Consider the following 19,468-nt stretch of genomic DNA (forward strand, 5'->3'; position numbering starts at 1 on the left):
AGATTACTCTGATCGAGGGGTGGTTTATACTGATTGATAATCCGATCAGGGTGCATCAAAACACTTATTCCGATGTTTTGGTACAAGCCGTCCTTACTGCGCATGTCTGTGACGTCAGATAAACGCGCTTCTGTTACTCCCGGAAGCGAGTTGGAGCAGAGCGAGCGAAAGACAGAACTGGTTAATATCTGAGACTCACACTTTGCCGGAGAAATTAAAGGAGGAAACTAACAGCGCAAACGGGACAAATGCACGAATTAACGCTGACGTTTCAAGCAGAAAAGGGCTTGAAAAATATTTCTTCCTTTATTTATTTATTGCTTGCACACTTTGTTAATTACAGATGCATGAAAGTGTGTGTTTATTACCTTTCCGTTGTGTTTTAATGTTGTATTTATCACTAAACAAAGACAAAGCAACTCTTGATTGCTTTTTGATGTACTATAAATCTAAGAATATATCTACGGTTTCCTCCCTTTTCAAAAACATGCAGCTTAGGTGAATTGTTTGCTCCAAACTGTTTGTTTGCACAAGTGTGTTTGTGATTGCGTGTGTTTCGTGTGGCCCTACGATGCATTGGAGACGCACACCGGTAGTCGGCTGGGATAGGCTCCAGCAAAAACCTGTGGCCCGCAAGGAGGATAAAGCAGAGAGACGATTGAGGCAGTGTACAAGAAAACGGATGGAACTGCTCGTATTTATTTATCCAAATGTCATTTTTCAGGAAAACTGTTTGATAAAGAATTTGACATTTCTGGTGGCAAAGGATGTAATGCATGAAAAGGTGTCATGTACAATCAGAATCAGAATACTTTATTGATCCCTAAGGGGAAATCCCTTAAGAAGACAAGCAGACAAATTTAAGTAACAAGGTCTTCAATGAAATAAAACCACTTCCTGGAAGTAATTACAATCTTCCATCGGACTTGATTTAAATTGGAATCAACTCCACTAATGACAAAAGCAGAGCTTCTAGATCGCGGCGGATGAAATAGCTGCGATTACATTAGGTTTCTTGTTTCACCCCAGAGGACAGAGTCAGTTCATCAAACTCTTTTCCTACACACCCATCTATGAGTGTTCATTTTAATGTGTTGATGTTTGTTACAATAAGAGCAGCGACCTGGAGTTTGGCAACAGTGTGATTTTATTTGTTCACATCTGTGCACATTATGTGTCTGAAAATGCTGTGAATAATTCAAGACAAGAAGCCATAGCTTGTTCTTTGTTTGATCATTCACTATTTTGAATGGTCTTTTGTGCAGAATGTTTTGTTGGTCTTCATCTCAGTGTATTTGTGGCTCTGATCGTTCACGCAAATAATATGACACCATCAATGCACATTGAGCAGCTGCATTTAGACAGCAACTAAATGCTTCGTAATCAGATCTGATAGTGACATGAAAATCAATTTAGAAACATCTATCTGGTTAGAGATTTATATTCATGCAAACATGTCAGAATGCTGCAGGAAACAAAAGGTTTCCATCGTTTTCCATTTGTCTGCTGCCAAGGGAAAAACCAGGGCAGTCAGTTGCTCACGCAATAAAGTATCCCTATGAAGTATATATTTGACTTTCGAAATTAAGTATTTTTCGGGCAACTCGGCCGATTTTCTCCAATCTATTTCACGATACGAATTGTATGTGGGGATCTTCAATCAAACAATGAAACAAAATGTTAATGTGCAGAATAGTTTCAATGTAGCTTCATCAAAATCACAAAAATTGAATCAACAGATCTAATGTACGGGTATAATAGCTTTCTTAAGGTTGACATATAACTGTTAAAGATGAGGTGGAATATTAATAGATTGTGCCTGTCAGCACAACCAACTTAAAAAAAGTCTGATTTATTTTATGGCAGTTGCAGGAAATGAGTGTCAGTGATATACAGAAGATTGTTTATTGCTTGTCGGGAACTGTAAGATGATAAAGCGGATTTTGAAAAGTCTTTCACTGCTGAGTTATCTGTGATGAGAGCAGACTGGTGTCATATCTTCATACGCGTGCTGACTCAAATGTCTGACTGAGAAACCAATTAAAGATCTCCTGCTGGTTCTGTAGCCTCCACCTGATGTTAGCTCTGGTCCGCTCCATGGCCTGTTCCACTGCGATTGTGGCTGAACCAAACCCTGCTGCTTTATGCTCCTCCACAAACGCTTCCAGCTGGCAGAGAAACATTGAAACGGGTCAAAGGCTAGTATTATTATTTAACCATGGCCTGGCTGACGAGTGCATACCTGTTGTAGTTCAGTAGGTGTGGAGAACCTTGCTGTTACCCCACTTATCAGTGTGGCAAAGGAAAAAGAGCCCACACCATATCTGTATAAACACAAGTAACATACGATCAGATGCTAGCGTTTAGCTTTAGCATGTTAAGTTCAGATAATATGATGAATAATGACAGCATTAATTATTGGCAAACCAAAAGGTAAGGGTAAATTCAGGAGCACATATTATTGACTGGGGAAGCAGTGGTTAGCGCGGTTGCTTCACAGCAAGGTCACAGCTTTGGATCTGACTTGGGCCATTTCTGTGAGGAGTTTGCATGTTCTCCCCGTGTCTACGTGGGTTCTCTCTGGGTTCACTGACAGTACAGGTAGGAAGTACTTCCAGCTGTTCAGCGAGTGGGATGAGGATGTTTCTTAATCGGAAAAAGGTGGTCTGCTCTCTCCGAGTCGGCGGGGAGTCTTTGCCCCAAATGGAGGAGTTCAAGTGTGTTGGGGTCTTGTTCACGAGTGAGAGAAGGACACAGTGATGGCTAGGTCTTCCCCGAAACCTCATCTCAATGGGACGTGCCTGGAACACCTCCCGAGGGATGCATCCGGAAAACCTCCTCAGCTGACCCCTCTCGATGTGGAGGAGAATCAGCTGTACTGCGAGTTCTTCCCTTGTGACTGAGACCTGTCAATCGAGAGTGTTGCCTTTCGGCTCAGCTCCTTCTTCACCACGACAGACTGATACGAACAAGACCCCAAGATACTTGAACTCCTCCACTTGAGACAAAGACTCCCCACCGACCCGGAGAGGGCAAACCACCTGTTTCCTGTTGAGAACCATGGCCTGGGATTTGGAGGGGCTGATCCTCATTTCATTCATTTAGCACTTGCTGCAAACCGCCCCAGGACACGCTGCAGGTCCAGGTTCAATGAGGCCAACAACATCGTCTGCAAAAAAACAGAGTAATTTGATATCCTTTGGTCCCCAAACCAGACCCCCTTCAATGCCTGGCTGCACCTAGAAATTCAGGACATAAATTTTATGAGCAGTACCGGTGATAATGGGCAGCCCTGCAGGAGTCCAGCATGCACCTGTAACAGGTTTGACTTGCTGCCGGCAATGCGAATCACGCTCCTGCTTTGATCATACAGGTACTGGACAGCTCTCAGCAAAGGGCCCCGGACCCGAAACACCCCCCTCCCCACAAAATACTACAAGAAACACTGTCAAACGCCTTCTCCAAATCCACAAAACACATGTGAACTGGTGTGGCGAACTCCCATGAACCCTCGAGCACCCGATAGCGAGTGTAGAATTGGTCCAGTGTTCCCCTATGGTTCCCTTGGCAGGTAGTAAGTCCGCCAGAGATCGGGCCCATGTCGCCCTTTCGAGCTGATCCCGATCGGGTCCTGTGTGCAGAGGCTTGGCCACCGGGCTCTCGTAATCAAGCCCCCGAACCCCAGGTTTGGCTCCAGGGTAGCAGTGATTCTTTTTTTTTTTGCATGCAGATCTATGGACAATCGTTAAAGACTTTTGGCTTTTCATTGGTTGATCAAGTGAAAAGCCATCATGATCATCAGAAATAACTGGGATACTGTGCCTAACATACTCAGGATGGATGCTAAGGTTATGGATCAGTACTTTGGCTGGAGGAGTCTTGTTAAATTCAATTCAATTTTATTTATATAGCACTAGATCACAACAGAAAGGAGGTTTTTCCTTGCCTCCATTGCCAAAGTTCTTGCTCTTGTGGGTCAAGTTGGGTTCTGTCTTTCCCTGCTACTCCTGTAAAGTGCCTTGAGATAACATTCTGTTGTGATCTGGCGCTATATAAATAAAACTGAATTGAAGTGAATTTGGCTGCCATAAACTGACATGTCTCCTCACTTGCATTTATTTACTTGTTGTGTAGTACTCACTGTAAAAACATGTATTCCCAATGCTCCCTGACAAAGTCCCAGGCAAGAGTGTGCCCCACTCTGTTGCTGGCAACAGACGTTATGACAAAGGTGGCGTCCTGCTTACGGATCAGAGTTGCGTTCAAGGTGTAAGAGAGATACCTGCGAGAAAGAAGACAATATCTGTATTGTCATATGCATGCATCACGCGTAGTACACACACACACAATGAAATTACTTTTCCACCCTACAACGGGCCCTCTAAACAAACCACACATGCATATGCATATACAGTATGTCGGGGCAAAGACAGATGTAGAGCCAGATGAAGCACCTTTGATGCTAAATTGATTATTTTAGTTGTCAGTTATTTGGTGTCTGCTATATGCAGAATAGTACACAATTGAGATTTGAAATCTTACAAATAATACTTGTGTGAGTTTAAAGCTATGGGGTAAATACTGGTGAAGTGCATTGTCCCTACTTAATGAAAAACAACTACAACAACAATAATTACAATCTAGAAATGTCAAGCTCATAAAACTGCATGACTATTAGATTTTACTAAGATCATTTGATGACCAAATAACCAACAACAAACAATCATTTTACCTTCCTCTGAAGCCATCTCCATTAGATTAGATTATATTAGATATGGCCACTCAGAGAGACATCCTGGATCAGCTGAAAGTGAGGATGACCTTTTGACACTACTACGGGACCCTCCTTATGTCTTTGAAGGATTGGCGGCTGCTCACCTCGCCAACAACGGTTTCTTGTGAGTACAAGCCAGAGCAGACATGAGCCTTTTGGTCTCACTAGCTGCTGTGGCATTCCTAAACTGTGACCAGCCAAACTCCCACACAGTCTCGTCACCTGCAGCCATAGAACTGCAGTAAACCGGTGAACGCAGATTGGGATGGATCCTGAACATAACAGAACGCCTTAGTTATCTATAAAACAACAGAGATTGGTGGGTTAGACAATGTTTTAATTGGACCAACATGTTGTGCTGCGGATTGTCCATCCATTGTTTGAACCAGATGTAGGTCAGGTCCTGGCATTCTGTTACTCCCGTCCTACACGCTGTGTAGATAGCATTCACCTGACTCAACCTGCACAAAACAAAAAATAATAACAACATTAAAGGAAAATTGTCACCTATGGAATGTTTTATAACATATTTATGACCAAAGTGTTTTTTCTTTCTACATGTCCACCCATCTCTCGATGTTTCTGCTTCCAACAAGGTGGTGGTAGCCACCTTCCTAATATGAAACCTTTATTAAATTAAATCTCTAGTCCATGTTCCAGAAGAATTGGGAGCCTCATTCTACAGACATCGAGACTTGCTGTGAATTTAACCCCGAAAAGGTGGTTTTATATGTTTATAGCAAAGATGAAGGTGTCACCAAGGCAAGATCACAAAATCCTTGTGTTTCTAGATCAGATAGACATAGCTGGCAAACACTTCAGCCATCTGACATTATTTGATTCAGCTAGTTAAGTAGCTGGTGGGCTAAAGTAATATGACAAATATGATGCAGGCAGAGCCTCACCTGCATCATGGAGAGTCAAATATGAACAAATGATGAAATAAATGATGGAACGTAACAGAACATATTTTTAAATTTCATAAAGCCCATCGTAACTCTGAGTTGTCGTTAAACGAGTACATTGTTAAGTGAGGACCATCTGTAATCTAAAAAAAAACTTAGATGCAGCATAGCTCTATGATGTATAAATTTAGTTAAAGTTATCAAAATATATTGTTAAAACGTTTTTGATATTTCATTATTGATAAAACTTTACAATGCCTTAAAATATTACTGTCTATTAAACTTGTTTGTCTGACTCGCCGATTTTCCCTCCAGATCAATCAAAGTACATATATTGCAATTTGAATTTAATATTTTGCCTACAGAAACATCTCATGAAAAGTAAAATTGATTTGTGTGCAAAAAAAGGAAGGTTGTGTGTGTGTGGGTGTGTGTGTGCGTACTCACTGGTCAGTGTGTCTCTCAGGAACATGAGTCCAGTCTGATGTTATGTTCTTGAAGTACAGGAAAAGTGGAGTAACCGTCTTCTTCATGTAATCCTAAACAATTCTAGATAGGTGAATCCAGGATGCTTCGCTTTCTGTAGGTACTCTTAATGACTACTTCTAAAGACTTGCAGTAGTAGATCGATAGTAACACCTGCATAGGCTGGTAGACCTCGGTCCGGTCCAGCATAAGGTCATAATAGTGCAGATTATCCAGCGCTGACTGCCAGGGCATGTATTCTGTCTCCATAGGCAAATAGGACGTTGTCCTCAGTGCCAGAGTGGTGGAAATCAGCTGAGCCCTGCAGAGTAAAGCTGTTTTACCTGTTTTGAAATATGAAATTTGAAGTTAGGATGTTTATGATGACTATGCACTTAGCTGGACCAGTCCAGGGTTCTGGCTCATACATACTGAGAACAATGGAAAGAGGGTAGGAAAGAGAAAAAAAAAAGGTGAAGACATACCTGGCCAGATTGAAAGCATCATCTACAAGCTGAGCTCTGTTTATTAGTGGTAAAACCTGCACGGTAGAGAGAAATACATGCCCGATTAGACATGGATGATACCTGAAGAACAATTAAACGGCAACAACAGTTTAAAAACTAGGAAGGCACTCGAAGAACGCAAACCATCGGCAAGCAGCTGAAATTGGATTTTCACTGTCCACATGATGATCCAGGTCATCATCAAAAGGTTACAAAATGTTCTTACTTTCTTTATACACCAACCATGAAAAGTAAAAATGATTCATAGTTGATGTGTTGATTTTTTAACCCATAAATTGTTGTTCAATTTTAAAAATGTATATTTTTTCCAGACCACATTCTGGATCAAATCCAGAAGAAATTTTGCATGATAGTGCATATTCCGGACTCCCTTTGTCTGAAGCCACTGAAGGTAAGAACCCAAAAGCATGACAGGAAATGGAAATGCGGTAACAGAGCTTTAACTCTTTTGAGGCCACAATTGCTTCAATAAAATATTCTGTAACATTCCATGTTCCAAAACCAGTTTCTGTAGCTGAGGATGACACTGTCAAGGCCCCTGCCTTGGTCTACTGCCCTATCCGCATTGCACAGGACCCTTCTGCCTCCTCCTGTGGGTGGTGGGCCTATGGAACAATGAGCCATTATCACCATTTTGGGTGATGGTTTGAGGAGGAGGTTTTTCCATAAACCTGCTAACAAATGCGCAAATAGACAAATGCTGTAAAATCATAACCTACTTGGCGAAGGTAAAAATTATTCTGAGTGAGTACCTGGTGATCTGAGTGAAGTTGGGAGAGGAGTCGTTCCCAGTTTCCAAGGTCATAGTTCACCCGGTAAAAGCCAGTTACATTAATGTTTGCCAGAAGCCAAGAAGCACCAGTCTTCATCTTCATGTTCACATCTGTCACAGAAAGAGTGAAAGAAGTTTGATGATTAATGAACTTAGAAACATTAAGAGAAGATCAGGTTTTTATTTTATATGTGTTAACATTATTTCTACAAAGGTTTTTATCAGCATTACATGTTGGTAGGATTATTATAATACACCTTTCTTCTCCATCAGCCACCAGATGTCTGTCTGAACCTCATCAGACTTCATCCACCTCACAGGAACCAGCCACTTGTAGCTAGTGGAGAGAATAAATTATCAAAAGGTAGCAGTCCAGTGATGATCTCTACATCACAATGACAGGGTCAGGTGATCTTACTCCACCAGGCATCTATGGAGGTTCAAAGTGAAACAGCATTCTGCCAAACAGCTGAGACGAGTTTAACAAATACAACAGGCTTTCAGAAATGTAAGAGTATGTATTTAGTGAGAAGGAATCTCTGTTACGACGAGCTGGACGCACTGACTGTGTACCGGTAGATGTGAGTCAGTATGTGCATATGTACAGTATAAATGGATTCACATATGTAAATATAAAAAAAATGAGACACACAAAAAGTCGGGCAACGTGGGTTTAATTTAATGACAAAATCGTTTCGTGACAGGGTCTTCGGAATGTAACTCCATTGTTAAGAGAGGACCAACTGTATAAAATGTGTGACGCTTACTTATAAGGTGATTCCACTGTGACTTTAGACTCTGGGTCCAGGAGAAAGTGCTTCTGGGACACCTGTCCTGTGGCAGTATCTATGGTAACCACAGGGAATCCCATTTGGAGCACCCAGTGGTTCATGATCTCATGAACTGAACTTGGAAGTGAAACATTATTGGATGCCACTGCCTGTGGGGGAGGCACACAGAATGCATTTCAATAATAATGAACCAGTAGCCAAACACTTTCTTTCTTTTTCATATTTCTTTTTATGTTAATAAGGATACAAGAGTGGTATTTTTTTGGGGGGGTCGCAAAATGTTTGTTTCTTCCTTGGGGGGTTGTAACAGAAAATAATTGAGAAGCACTGCATTATAGTAAGCTCACACAGGGCTATGAATTAGATCTTAAATGACTCGCTGTAACACGGGGACTTGGTTTGGGAATTGGAGGGCGGCCATTTCAAAAAATCAGTGCGGATCACAGTATGGAGATTGGACTGGTAGCTGGAGAGGTGCCAGTTCACCTCCTGGGCAATGCCAAGTTGCCCTTGAGCAAGACCCCAAACTGATAAGCATAGTTCTATTGAACTTACCATTTGCAGATGTTGCCACAAGTCATTCCCTATGGTGTTACTGTAGGCAAAATGATGGAGGTAACTCTACACACCAGAGATAAGCACAAATTAAAATGAGCATGCTGTCAGAAATAATACAATTACACTGTGCTGCAACAGAATGAGGGATGATTCTAAAAGACGTTCACATTAAGATATAATATTTAGGTTGTTATTATTATACACATACATTTAGTCCCTGGACAAAGACAGGCTCTGAGAGGACATCAGACATCATCCTCAACACTGCGGCACCCTGATGGCCGACACACACATATATAGGTCAATTTATAACACAAGGAAGCATAGCACAGAATCATAAAAATTAAGAAACAAAATACTGCAGGATTGCTAGTCCTGTTTTTAAGGAGTTCACTAAATTCTGCCACGTTAACCTGAGGCAGACGGGTTTATTCTATCAGATGTTTCGGTACCTTGCTGTATGAGATGGGGTCAAACTGCTCAGTGATCTGGTCAGGGAGGACAATACTGGCTTCATCAGAAGACAGAGGATGAGAGGAGGCCAGAGAATCTACGGCAAACACTCGATGGACATCATGAAGTACTATCAGGTCTTTCTAGAACAAACAGGGATTTCACATTTTGAGCTGATGTTGATGGCAGCCAAATTCCTCAATCATTAAATTTGGTTTCCAATACCATTTGGAGGTCATTTGCAAAACGACATGTACACCCACGGCCAGACGTTTTGGGACATCCAATGCAGTCCCATAGCTTTTCTAACCAGCTAAACTGTGTTCAGCTCTGCTAACATGATTGCACAGGGTTTTCTAATCGTCCATTAGCATTCTGATGCAATGAGCAAACACATTGTAGCATTAGAACACTGGAGTGATAGTTTCTGGAAATGAGCCTCTATACACCTATCTAATGTACCGTATTTTTCAGACCATAAGGCGCACTTAAAATCCTTACATTTTCTCAAAAAAACGACTGCGCCTTATGTATTAATTCTGGTTGTGCTTACTGAACTCGAACCGATTCTATGTGGTACACGGCGCTCAAAAATCAGTCCAAATGTTTTAGTACGAATGCTTGTGAATGAGTTGAATAAAGTTTGACTTATCTGACGATTAATGTGCCTTAAATCCCAGTGTGCCTATTGTATGAAGATAGAACCGTCCGTTGATATTGCGCCTTATAATAAGGTGCACTTTATAGTAGGAAAAATATGTTATATTGCACCAAAAACCAGACATCTGCAGCTAGAATAGTAATTTGCCACAATAGCAATGTAGAGAGAGTATTTCAGATTAGTTTAAAGTTATCTTCATTGAAAAACAGTGCTTCTCTTTCAAAATCAGGACATTCCAAAGTGACCCAAAACTTCTGGCAGCAGGTGTAAGCGAAGACACTTTGCAATGTGTAAATTCTGCGGTGCACTATATTACTCACCGAAACTGCTGGCACAACGTCAAACTCTTATCGACACATTGAGAGGAAGCATAAAGACAGGTAAAGTAACTGCTAATCGGCTACGCTGGGAAAGTTACAATCAGAACATTTCAACACATCATTTTAAGACAATGAGCGAAAATAAGCTATTTTCTTCCCGTGGTCATTTTTTGACCTTCCCTGATGGAAGCGGTACAAACAGTTTGTTGCCTGGGTGGGTGTCCGTGGTGATGCGTCTGGACTATGGGAGTTGTAAACTGAGTCCAAGTCAGGCAGACGGTGACCCACAATCCCCTGTGCTGTCCTCACCACCCAGGATAAGTCCTTCCTGTCCTGTGCCGTGCAGCTTCCATACCACAAGGTCGCACTGAGACATGCTCTCAGTGCTCACAATAGAGAGACAGATGCTCTCTATTGTGGCCCGCTAGAAGTTTTGAAGCGGCACAGAGATATTGTAGCCACAGCTGCCCTGGTGCAGACCGACAGAAACAGGGCTGCGAATGTGCGCCATCGGCCCTCCTGACCACCACCTACATTCAGTCGCTCACTACATTCACACAGAAAATGTAGGTGAAGTGTCTTGCCCAAGTACACAACACCAGTGTACACTGTACACACGTGCAGGAACCGGGAATTGAACCGCCAACCTCTCGATCATAGGCCGACCCACTCAACCCACCTTTGCCACAGTCACAATCTCTCTCTCTTCCCTGTAGTCTTGTACTCTCTCTCTCCCTCGGTTTGTCCCTCTTTCTGTCTCTCAGTCTGCAGCTCCCTCTGTCCGTGGTGCTGAACCTGGACCTGTGTCCCTCAACACTGATGTCCATATCGCTAGCATTAGCATTTATAGTTTTATGTAGCAGCTCTTTAGTCAGTATCTTGTTTAGCCGCCTATATGCTACATTTTGTTTTTGTCTGCTCCTGCTCTCTGTCTCTCTATCACTCTCTCTGCCTCTCTTTGTTTTTGACTCTCCTCTTACCTGTCCTTGTCTCTCCCGCTCTTTCATTGTCTCTGTCTTTCAACCACTGTCTCTCTTTTTGTCCTTTTCAACCCAACCGGTCAAGACAGATGGCCGCCCACTATTTTCGTTAATTCCTTCTCCAAAGTGGTTGCTCTTGTGGTACAAGTTGGATTATCTCTTTTCCTGCAGGTATTTCCCTGCTACACATGTGAAGTGCCTCGAGATAACGATCTGATATGATCTGGCGCTATAGAAATACATTTTAATTGAATTAAAGCATTAAAAGATAGATGATTAACATTTCACAACACAAAATGGAACTCGGATTTTATTGGATTTTCTTGCATCTTTCCTAAAGACAGTATGGTGAATACTGTTGTAATTTAGCATCCATGTTTGTCTGCATTAACAGGGAACGTGTTCTCACCACGTTCCATGAAGGCTCAGCATTGTCCGCTCCCAGGTAGGACACATATGTCGCAAAGCCTTCGTTCAGCCAGACCTCGTTCCACCAGCGCAGAGTCACCAGGTTCCCAAACCACTGTGACATACATGGGTTCAGTGAGTTAAATGACTAATCCGTGAGTATTCAGCTAATACTAATAATACAAACTAAGGGGCTCACCATGTGGGCTAGTTCATGAGCTATGATTGTGGCGGTGGTCTCCTTATTTCTGTTGGACGAAGTCACAGGATCATAGAGAAGGTTGGTTTCTCTGTATGTCACCAAACCCCAGTTTTCCATAGCACCAAAGAAGAAGTCAGGTAGAGCAATTTGATCTGTGAGGTAATTCATCCATGAAAAAGGCATGAGAATCAAGTGATCAACAATAACAATATCACAACATAAACTAATGATGTGCATGTTTTGTTATCTAAACCTCCAGCACTTAAGCCAAACGCAAGAGAAATATTTTTTTCTAATATAATAAATGGGCACCCAGGAAATGCAATAGGGCTCTACATAACATAGGCACTCCAAACTGCCAGAAACTGAAGAGTTGCACAAAGGAGTTTGAGGCCAGGAAAATAAACTCCATGGAACCAGCCAAGGTGTTCTCTCAGTGGCAGGTAAATAACAGCAGATCTGCCAAGAGTTGAGGTAGAAAAATACTGGAAGGACACATCAGAAAGAGAAGTATCAAACAGCACCGATACCCAATGGCTAGTGGACTGGAAAATTGACCACAGCTACTTCCCAGCACAACCATTACCCACCTCAAGGCAGACATCCATGAAAGAGTGTCACAGCACTGGGCCCTGATATGATCCATGATCACTGGCTGAAGAAGCTAACAGCTTGAGCAGCTGACGGTACTGCACAAAGGCTGAGCAGCACAAATGAACCAACTGTTAAGGGTTGGGAACCACCTAGAGTGGCTACCAAGACCAGGAGTGTCCTAATCATGAAGAACCTACAGAAGGGACAAATCCCATTCAAATACCAGCTGATAACCTGTCTCTGCACAATATGAAAGCTATCCAGTATCATGGCAGCTAAGATGGCTTGGCACATGAGCAAGGCACAGAAAGGGATTGGCAGTAACGACAGAGAAGCCAAGCCCATTGGGATCCTGAAGAGTAATGGAAACTATGAGGACGTCAACCACAATAAAATACCTCCAGTTAGTATAAGGTAAGTCCTGTAAAGTCAATTGAATTTGTAACAACAAAGTCAGAGCCATCAGTAAGAGAGAAAGAGAGCAAGAGAGAGACCACAAACTTGTAGTAACGTGCTCACCTGATTTGCTGAGTGGGTAGGAGATGTTATAGTACAACTGGAAGAAGTCCAGTATGGATCCAGTCACGTTAAGCGCATATTTCCCCTGATCCATGGCCATCCTGCGAGTCCAAATACGAATCTGAACACAAAAAAAGAAACTTGGGGAAAGTTCAGTTAGGAAAGATATTTTGTGCAGGTTCTCTGAATCACAGGTACTGGTACTTTTCTGCTATTCTAGAGTATTTCCTAAAAACTCCTTCTCCTCTAATCCAATTACAACCTGTTACTTTTTCGTGTTAGCCAATCATAAACCAGCTGTCAAAATTTTAAAATGCGTTGTGTGTCTTTCTGCTTTCATTTCATTTATTTTGGCATAGCAAGTTCCACAACGCACCTCCACCCCTGCAACACCTCAACCCGTGTTACCTGGCCACCTGCAACTGAATCCTCCCATCAAGAAATCTCATTCATTCATTCATTCATTGATTCATTTTCTTCACCAATTATCCTATTTTGGGTTAGAGGACGCTGCAGCCTGTCCCAGCTGACAATGGACAGGAGGCAGGGTACACCCTGAGCAAGTCGCCAGTTTATCACAGGGCCACATAAAAGACAAACCACCTTTGACCTTTGCATACTAACACTAACAATGATGTTAACAATTGCTATTGTTTTTTTATTTTTTATAAATTGATGCTTTTAAGTTTGACCCATGTTTCTGATTAGGTTCCTGATAAAAATACGGCTTAATCTTTTACTTCCAAGCCCCCAAATATGGTACAATGATGAAGTTGTGCATTTTACATTCAAAGTAAAATGCCATAAGAGGAATTAATAACGATACAAAATATCAGTAATCTCAGAGACAGTTACCACAGTGTCTCCTTGGTTAGCACTGATGTGAGTATAGTCAGAGATGATGACAGCCAGTAAGTAGGTGGACATTTTCTTTGTGGGCTCAAACCTGGTCAGAGTCACAGTTTCTCCATCAATAGTAATGTCAAGAATATCTGAAAAGACATGAACAGCAGTATGTCACCCACTTATCAGACCGTTGGGAGTTCAATCCATAGCCCATGAATTGTAAATAACAAGCTGTCCATGATATATATATATATATGTTCTAGTGTTAGAGCCGAAAAGTTGAGAGCTGCTTTTGGGTACAGGAAAAATATAGTGGATATACAGATAGGCCGAGACACAGACAAAAATACATGTGGGAAGTGCTAACCTGTTTCCATGCCATTGGACAGGGCTACGGTTCCACGGGGGTGGATGAGAGTCACGTAGAAAACAGCTTTCATGGCGGGCTCATCAAAACAAGGGAAGGTCTTTCTGGCATGAGTTGGATGCATCTGAGAGGTGGCGACAATCCTAAAGAAATATCCTATATATGTGTGAACACATATTTTATATTCAGTCCCAGAAATGTGTACTGTAGAAGGATGTAGACAACTGACTTTGTGACTCCGTCTTCTTCGTATTCACTCCTGTAAAAGCCTGCTAGGTCGTCAGCCAGTTCTCCGGTGAATTCAGTGTACAGCTCATAATGGTGTCCTTGGGTCAGTTCACTATTCAGTTGGACCACCAGGTACTGGGTCTGAGACTGGAGCCAGGATGATGTAATTTTGGGAGCAGGTCCACCACCTGAGAGAGAAACCGAACTCATGAGAGAAAAGTTGGTCTATGAAGCCCAGACCTGACACACACAAAAGGACCACTTTGGGCTATGGATACTGTCACCAGTGGTGACCTTTGTGCTTTTGTTGGTTATTAAGAGCTGTTTATGTAGAAAATGGTTACTGATGTGTGACAATTTGCACAATGAGTTAAATTTGTCACAGGTTGATGACATCATGCTTGGATTGGACAGTTGTGTCCCCCTGTTACACTAATACACTTTGCAGCATAATGAGAGTGAACATGTCAAACAGTGCAATAATAACAAGAAAACTGAGTTGTGCCCACCATTTACCGATATACTTCTCTGATTCTGTCACATAGCTGACATACTACCTGGTACTTGCACTATACTGTGGCATTGTACTGTACTACTGTCCTGTACCTGCAGTGCTGAGCCTGACGAAGCATTCATGGTCCAGTTTAGTGTAGTTGAGTTTGTTGGAGTGAATCAGGATCACATCAGTTTGTTTCACACACTGAAATGTCACAGTGGACTGACCTGATGGACACATGAACAAATACATCGTCTGTACATATATACCATACCACCATAGTCTATTTGGCTCATTTATTATGTCTATATGTGAATCATACCATTATTATTAAGGGAATAATTAAAACACACATTGGATCTTCATAAAAGAACTTTCAGGTTCATGTGATTCTAATTTCAACTCATAATGTGCCTCTGTAGCCTGTCCGGCCCCTGACTGTCTGTATATATTCCAAACATCTGGGAAGGGGTGGATGGTGGTCTAGTAGATTTCCTCTCAGGCTTGGATCAGTTCATCAGTGAGGATTTGGGTCTGGGGAACAAGCATCAACGCCTTACTTCACCCAGGAAGTCTACACAATCGGACCACATAAAGCTTGGCATCCGCTTGCACCAGGGGGAACCCAAGAGGAACCCAGGAGGTATCCATGGTCCACTACACCAATGTAAGGTCTAACAGCTGCTCTGAAGATTTCATCCTGATTCCAAAGAGCAATCAGGGTATGACTCACCTGGGAAGGATAGCAGGTTTAACTAGATTAACTAATACATCAACTTTTTAACCTTTTTTAATTTGAATTGTGTTAAAACTTGAATATATTACTTAAAGTATTCACTGTGATCATACTGTATATTGTTTTACCACGAATTTTCCATCTGCGAGACTGGGCTGTTTTCATCATATAAATGTATTCCATAAAAAGATACATGAAGGTTGGGAATCGTTTTAATTCAGCATTTAAACACTGTTAGGTTTAATCAAACCTGAATAAAAAAAATTCACTCACAACTAGAAAGTCCCCCGCAAGAAATGTACCATACATAACACTTTTTATCACCTGTAAAGATGTAGAGGCCAGTGATTGGTTCAGGGCTGAGGCGGGGCCACAGGGTGATGTTGTACACATCAGGGACCAAATCAGTTGAAAGACGATATCTAAAGGGAATAAAAAAGTATCATGTGCAAGGTTAAATGATTGGCTTGAGCTACTTAACTAACTAATTTGGTGCTGTGTGTATTGTATACATCCTGTCCCTTGTGCCGGTCTCAATCCCGGAAAAATGCAGAGATTTGCACCAGGAATGGTTTCCAGCGTAAAGAAATTAAGCAAACCAATTTAAATAAGAAAGACACACCGGATCGGTCGCGGCCCGGGTTAACAACGACATCCAGCAGCATTGCTAACCCCTGGGACGCTGCTGGAAATTGGATTACTGTTGGTCAAAAGACAAAGACAAAGAAGAGGAGGAAGATGGGTGCATCAGCAGCGAGAGAAGAAGGAATGGAAGAGTTTAGGACTGTGAGTAGGGACTGAATGTTGGGACAATGAGGGGAAAAGCTAGAAAGCTGGTGGATGAAATGCAGCCTCATGGGTAGTACCGGTAGTTTTCTTTTTCTTTCCATTAGAAAAGAAGAGAAAAAAAGCAGGAAGTAACGTAGCATTGGCAGTTTCTCTCTTGTGTTTGAGACCGCCAGAAAAATGCAGAAAGCTGGGTCAGGAATCGCTGGCATCCGACGTAAACGGAGATAGTCATCACGACTCTCTCCGGATCAAACCCCCCCTCCTTTTTTTTGTCCACCTACGTTGCACGTATTAATTGCTTTAGTAATTTATTGTAATTTATGTAAGTTATTTATTGTCATTTTGCATCAGTGGTGTAATTTATTTTAGATTAATTGTTAGTTTGCACTGGCGGTGTAAAAACATTTTATTTTTGTTTTTCTAATGTTACGTTGCATCAATTGTGTAATTTAATATTGGTTTTATTTTTATTTGTATTGTTAATTGTGGATGATTTATGCACTAAGAGGACTTTCAACGGAAACAAGCCCGCAAGGGCTTTTTTGAAATGCTCCTCTTAGACAGGATGTTTGACGTTATTTGTACTGTAATACATGCTACTGTGTGACTGTACTTGTACTCTAACATTCTATCTAATAAATATATTCATCATCATCATCAAACATTTCCAAATCTAACATGAGGATCATTGTAAATAAGAAAGTCATACTGGATCGGTCGAGACCCAGGTAAACACCAACGAGGTGGAAGACGGGTGCATGAGCAGCGAGAGTAGAAGGAATGGAAGAGTTTAGGACTGAGAAGAGGGACTTTGAATGTTGGGAATGATGATGGGGAAAGCCAAAGCTCTGGTGCACATTATGGAGAAAGGTGGATGTTTTGTGTGTCCAGGAGACCAGGTGGAAAGGAAGCAAGGCTAGAAGCTGAGGAGCAGGATTCAATTTGTTTTATAACAGAGGAGAGGAATGGTTATCTTGAAGGAAGAGTTGGTGCAGAGTGTTCTAGAGGTGAAGTACATGGATGGTCAGAAGGAGCTGCATTGTGTCTTTGTAGATCTATAAAAAGCTTATGCCAGGTTGTCCAGAGAGGAACTGTGGTACTGCATGAGGAAGTCTGGAGTAGCAGAGAAGTATGTCAGAGTAGTTCAGGACATGTATGAGAGTTGTACGACAGCAGTGAAGTGTGTAGTAGGAGTAACAGGGGAGTTTAGTGTAGAGGTGGGATGCACCAGGGATCAGCTCTGAGCCCCTTTTTGTTTGTCATGGTGATGGATAGACTAACAGAAGAGCTGAGACAGGAAGCTCCTTGAAATATAATGTTTGCAGATGACATTGTGATCTGCAGTGAGAGCAGGTAAAGGTGAATCTAGAGAAGTGGAGGTCTGCTCTAGAAAAGAGAGGAATGAAGGTGAGCAGGAGTAAAACAGAGTACATGTGTGTAAATGAGAAGGTCCCAGGGGGGACAGTGAAGTCACAAGGAATAGACGTAAAGAAGGTAGAGGACTTCAGGTACCTCGGGTCAACAGAGCAGAGTGATGGAGAGAATGTGGAAAGGAGGTGAATAATTGTGTGCAGGCAGGCTGGAACGGGTGGAGGAAAGTATCAGGTGTGCTCTGTGATAGGAGAGTGTCAGCAAGGATGAAGGGAAAGGTCTACAAGACAGTGGTGAGGCCAGCCATGATGGATGGCTTAGAGACAGTGTATCTGAGGAAAAGACAGGAGGTGGAGCTAGAAGTGGAGGAGATGAAGACGCTGAGGTTCTTGGGAGTGACCAGGTTGGATAGGATTAGAAATGAGACAATAAGAGGGACAGTGAAGGTTAGACGTTTTGGAGACAAGGTCAGAGAGACCAGACTTTGATGGTTTGGACATGTCCAGAGGAGAGACGGGGACTAGATCGGTAGAAGGATGCTGAGGATGGAACTGCCAGGGAACAGGGCTAGAGGACGACCCAGGAGAAGATACATGGACGCAGTGAGGGAGGACATGAGAGTGGCTGGTGTTGGGGAGGACGATGCAAAGGACAGGGGGAATTGGAGAAAGTTGACTTAAGATCACAATTGGTTCCGAAGCTAACAATAAAAATAAAATTGCATGAAACTCTAGCAGTGACTAACATCATGTATGTTGTCACTCTTGAGCACAAATGCAGACAAGAAAAAAAGTAAAAAAGGAGAGAGAAAAAAAAGGGATTCTCCTGTTGGATCTGAAGACAGGTGCAACGCGAAAAGTAAATGCCAGAAAAAAAGCGAAGGACAGGGTGAAGTAGAACATTGATTTGCTGTGGCGACCCCTCACGGGACAAGCCAAAAGTACAGTAGTAGTAGTAGTAGTACTCTATGCATATGTAACCCACACATACACATGAACTCTTTCAATTGTTTAGACAGGAGGATGATTCTAGACTAACTGGCCAATCATCACTCCAACAAACATTCTTACAGGGGTGACAAGGAACCGCCTGCTCAGTAAGAGCAGTAACCCTTCACGCCAGTGACACACACACACACACACACACACCCCAGTGGAACAGATACTTGGAGCAGTTTACGGTTCAATATCACTGAACTTTGACATGAACACTGCAGGAATGAACCATCAACTGTCTGATAAGAAGCTGACCACTGAGCCACAGCAGCAGTCTGTTACCGGAACATGAATGTTAATGAGACTCAAATCATGCCTCCAGTTAAGAGTTACAGTCTGTGGTGAAGTCATGACATCTTAATCCTGTTGTGCTGCACCTTTTTACCATCAACGGAGGGTTAGGGTTAGGCACAATTGCACGATTTTCCTACCTACCTGTCCCATGGAGCTGTGACATCACCACCACCATCTCCTCCTGTCAGGGCAGCAGTCCACAGCAAAACAATGGTTAACACAGAGGTCAAAGCTAAGACTACACACAGAATGCATAGTTTGCTGAGCCTGCAGCTTATCCCCATGGTCGAACAGAAAGATCCACAGATGACAGGTCCACAAATATATCCAAGCTGTGATGCTGAGAGGAAAACTAAAACACCTTTATCCTATGTTTTACGGCTTTTAATACAGATGCTATGAGACTGAGTGAATCTA

At 42.3% G+C, this 19,468-nt stretch overlaps 1 protein-coding gene across 1 annotated transcript; it reads right to left on the bottom strand.

Annotated features, from left to right (window-relative positions):
• Positions 1-2,000: 2,000 nt before the first annotated feature.
• On the bottom strand, positions 2,001-19,335 carry LOC137894351 (aminopeptidase Ey-like). Its single transcript, XM_068739833.1, has 23 exons — positions 19,193-19,335; positions 15,927-16,024; positions 14,977-15,093; positions 14,372-14,558; positions 14,143-14,285; positions 13,785-13,921; positions 12,930-13,050; positions 11,814-11,968; positions 11,616-11,729; positions 9,245-9,388; positions 9,001-9,066; positions 8,790-8,855; positions 8,211-8,383; positions 7,701-7,780; positions 7,424-7,554; positions 6,630-6,685; positions 6,319-6,466; positions 6,127-6,218; positions 5,125-5,235; positions 4,879-5,046; positions 4,142-4,282; positions 2,243-2,324; positions 2,001-2,168 (listed from the first exon to the last, which is right to left on the bottom strand). The coding sequence occupies exons 1-23, from the start codon at positions 19,333-19,335 to the stop codon at positions 2,001-2,003; spliced, it is 2,841 nt and encodes a 946-aa protein (XP_068595934.1).
• Between the last annotated feature and the right edge of the window lie 133 nt (positions 19,336-19,468).

The sequence above is a fragment of the Brachionichthys hirsutus genome, chromosome 5 (assembly GCF_040956055.1).
Source record: "Brachionichthys hirsutus isolate HB-005 chromosome 5, CSIRO-AGI_Bhir_v1, whole genome shotgun sequence".
Lineage (NCBI taxonomy): Eukaryota > Metazoa > Chordata > Actinopteri > Lophiiformes > Brachionichthyidae > Brachionichthys > Brachionichthys hirsutus.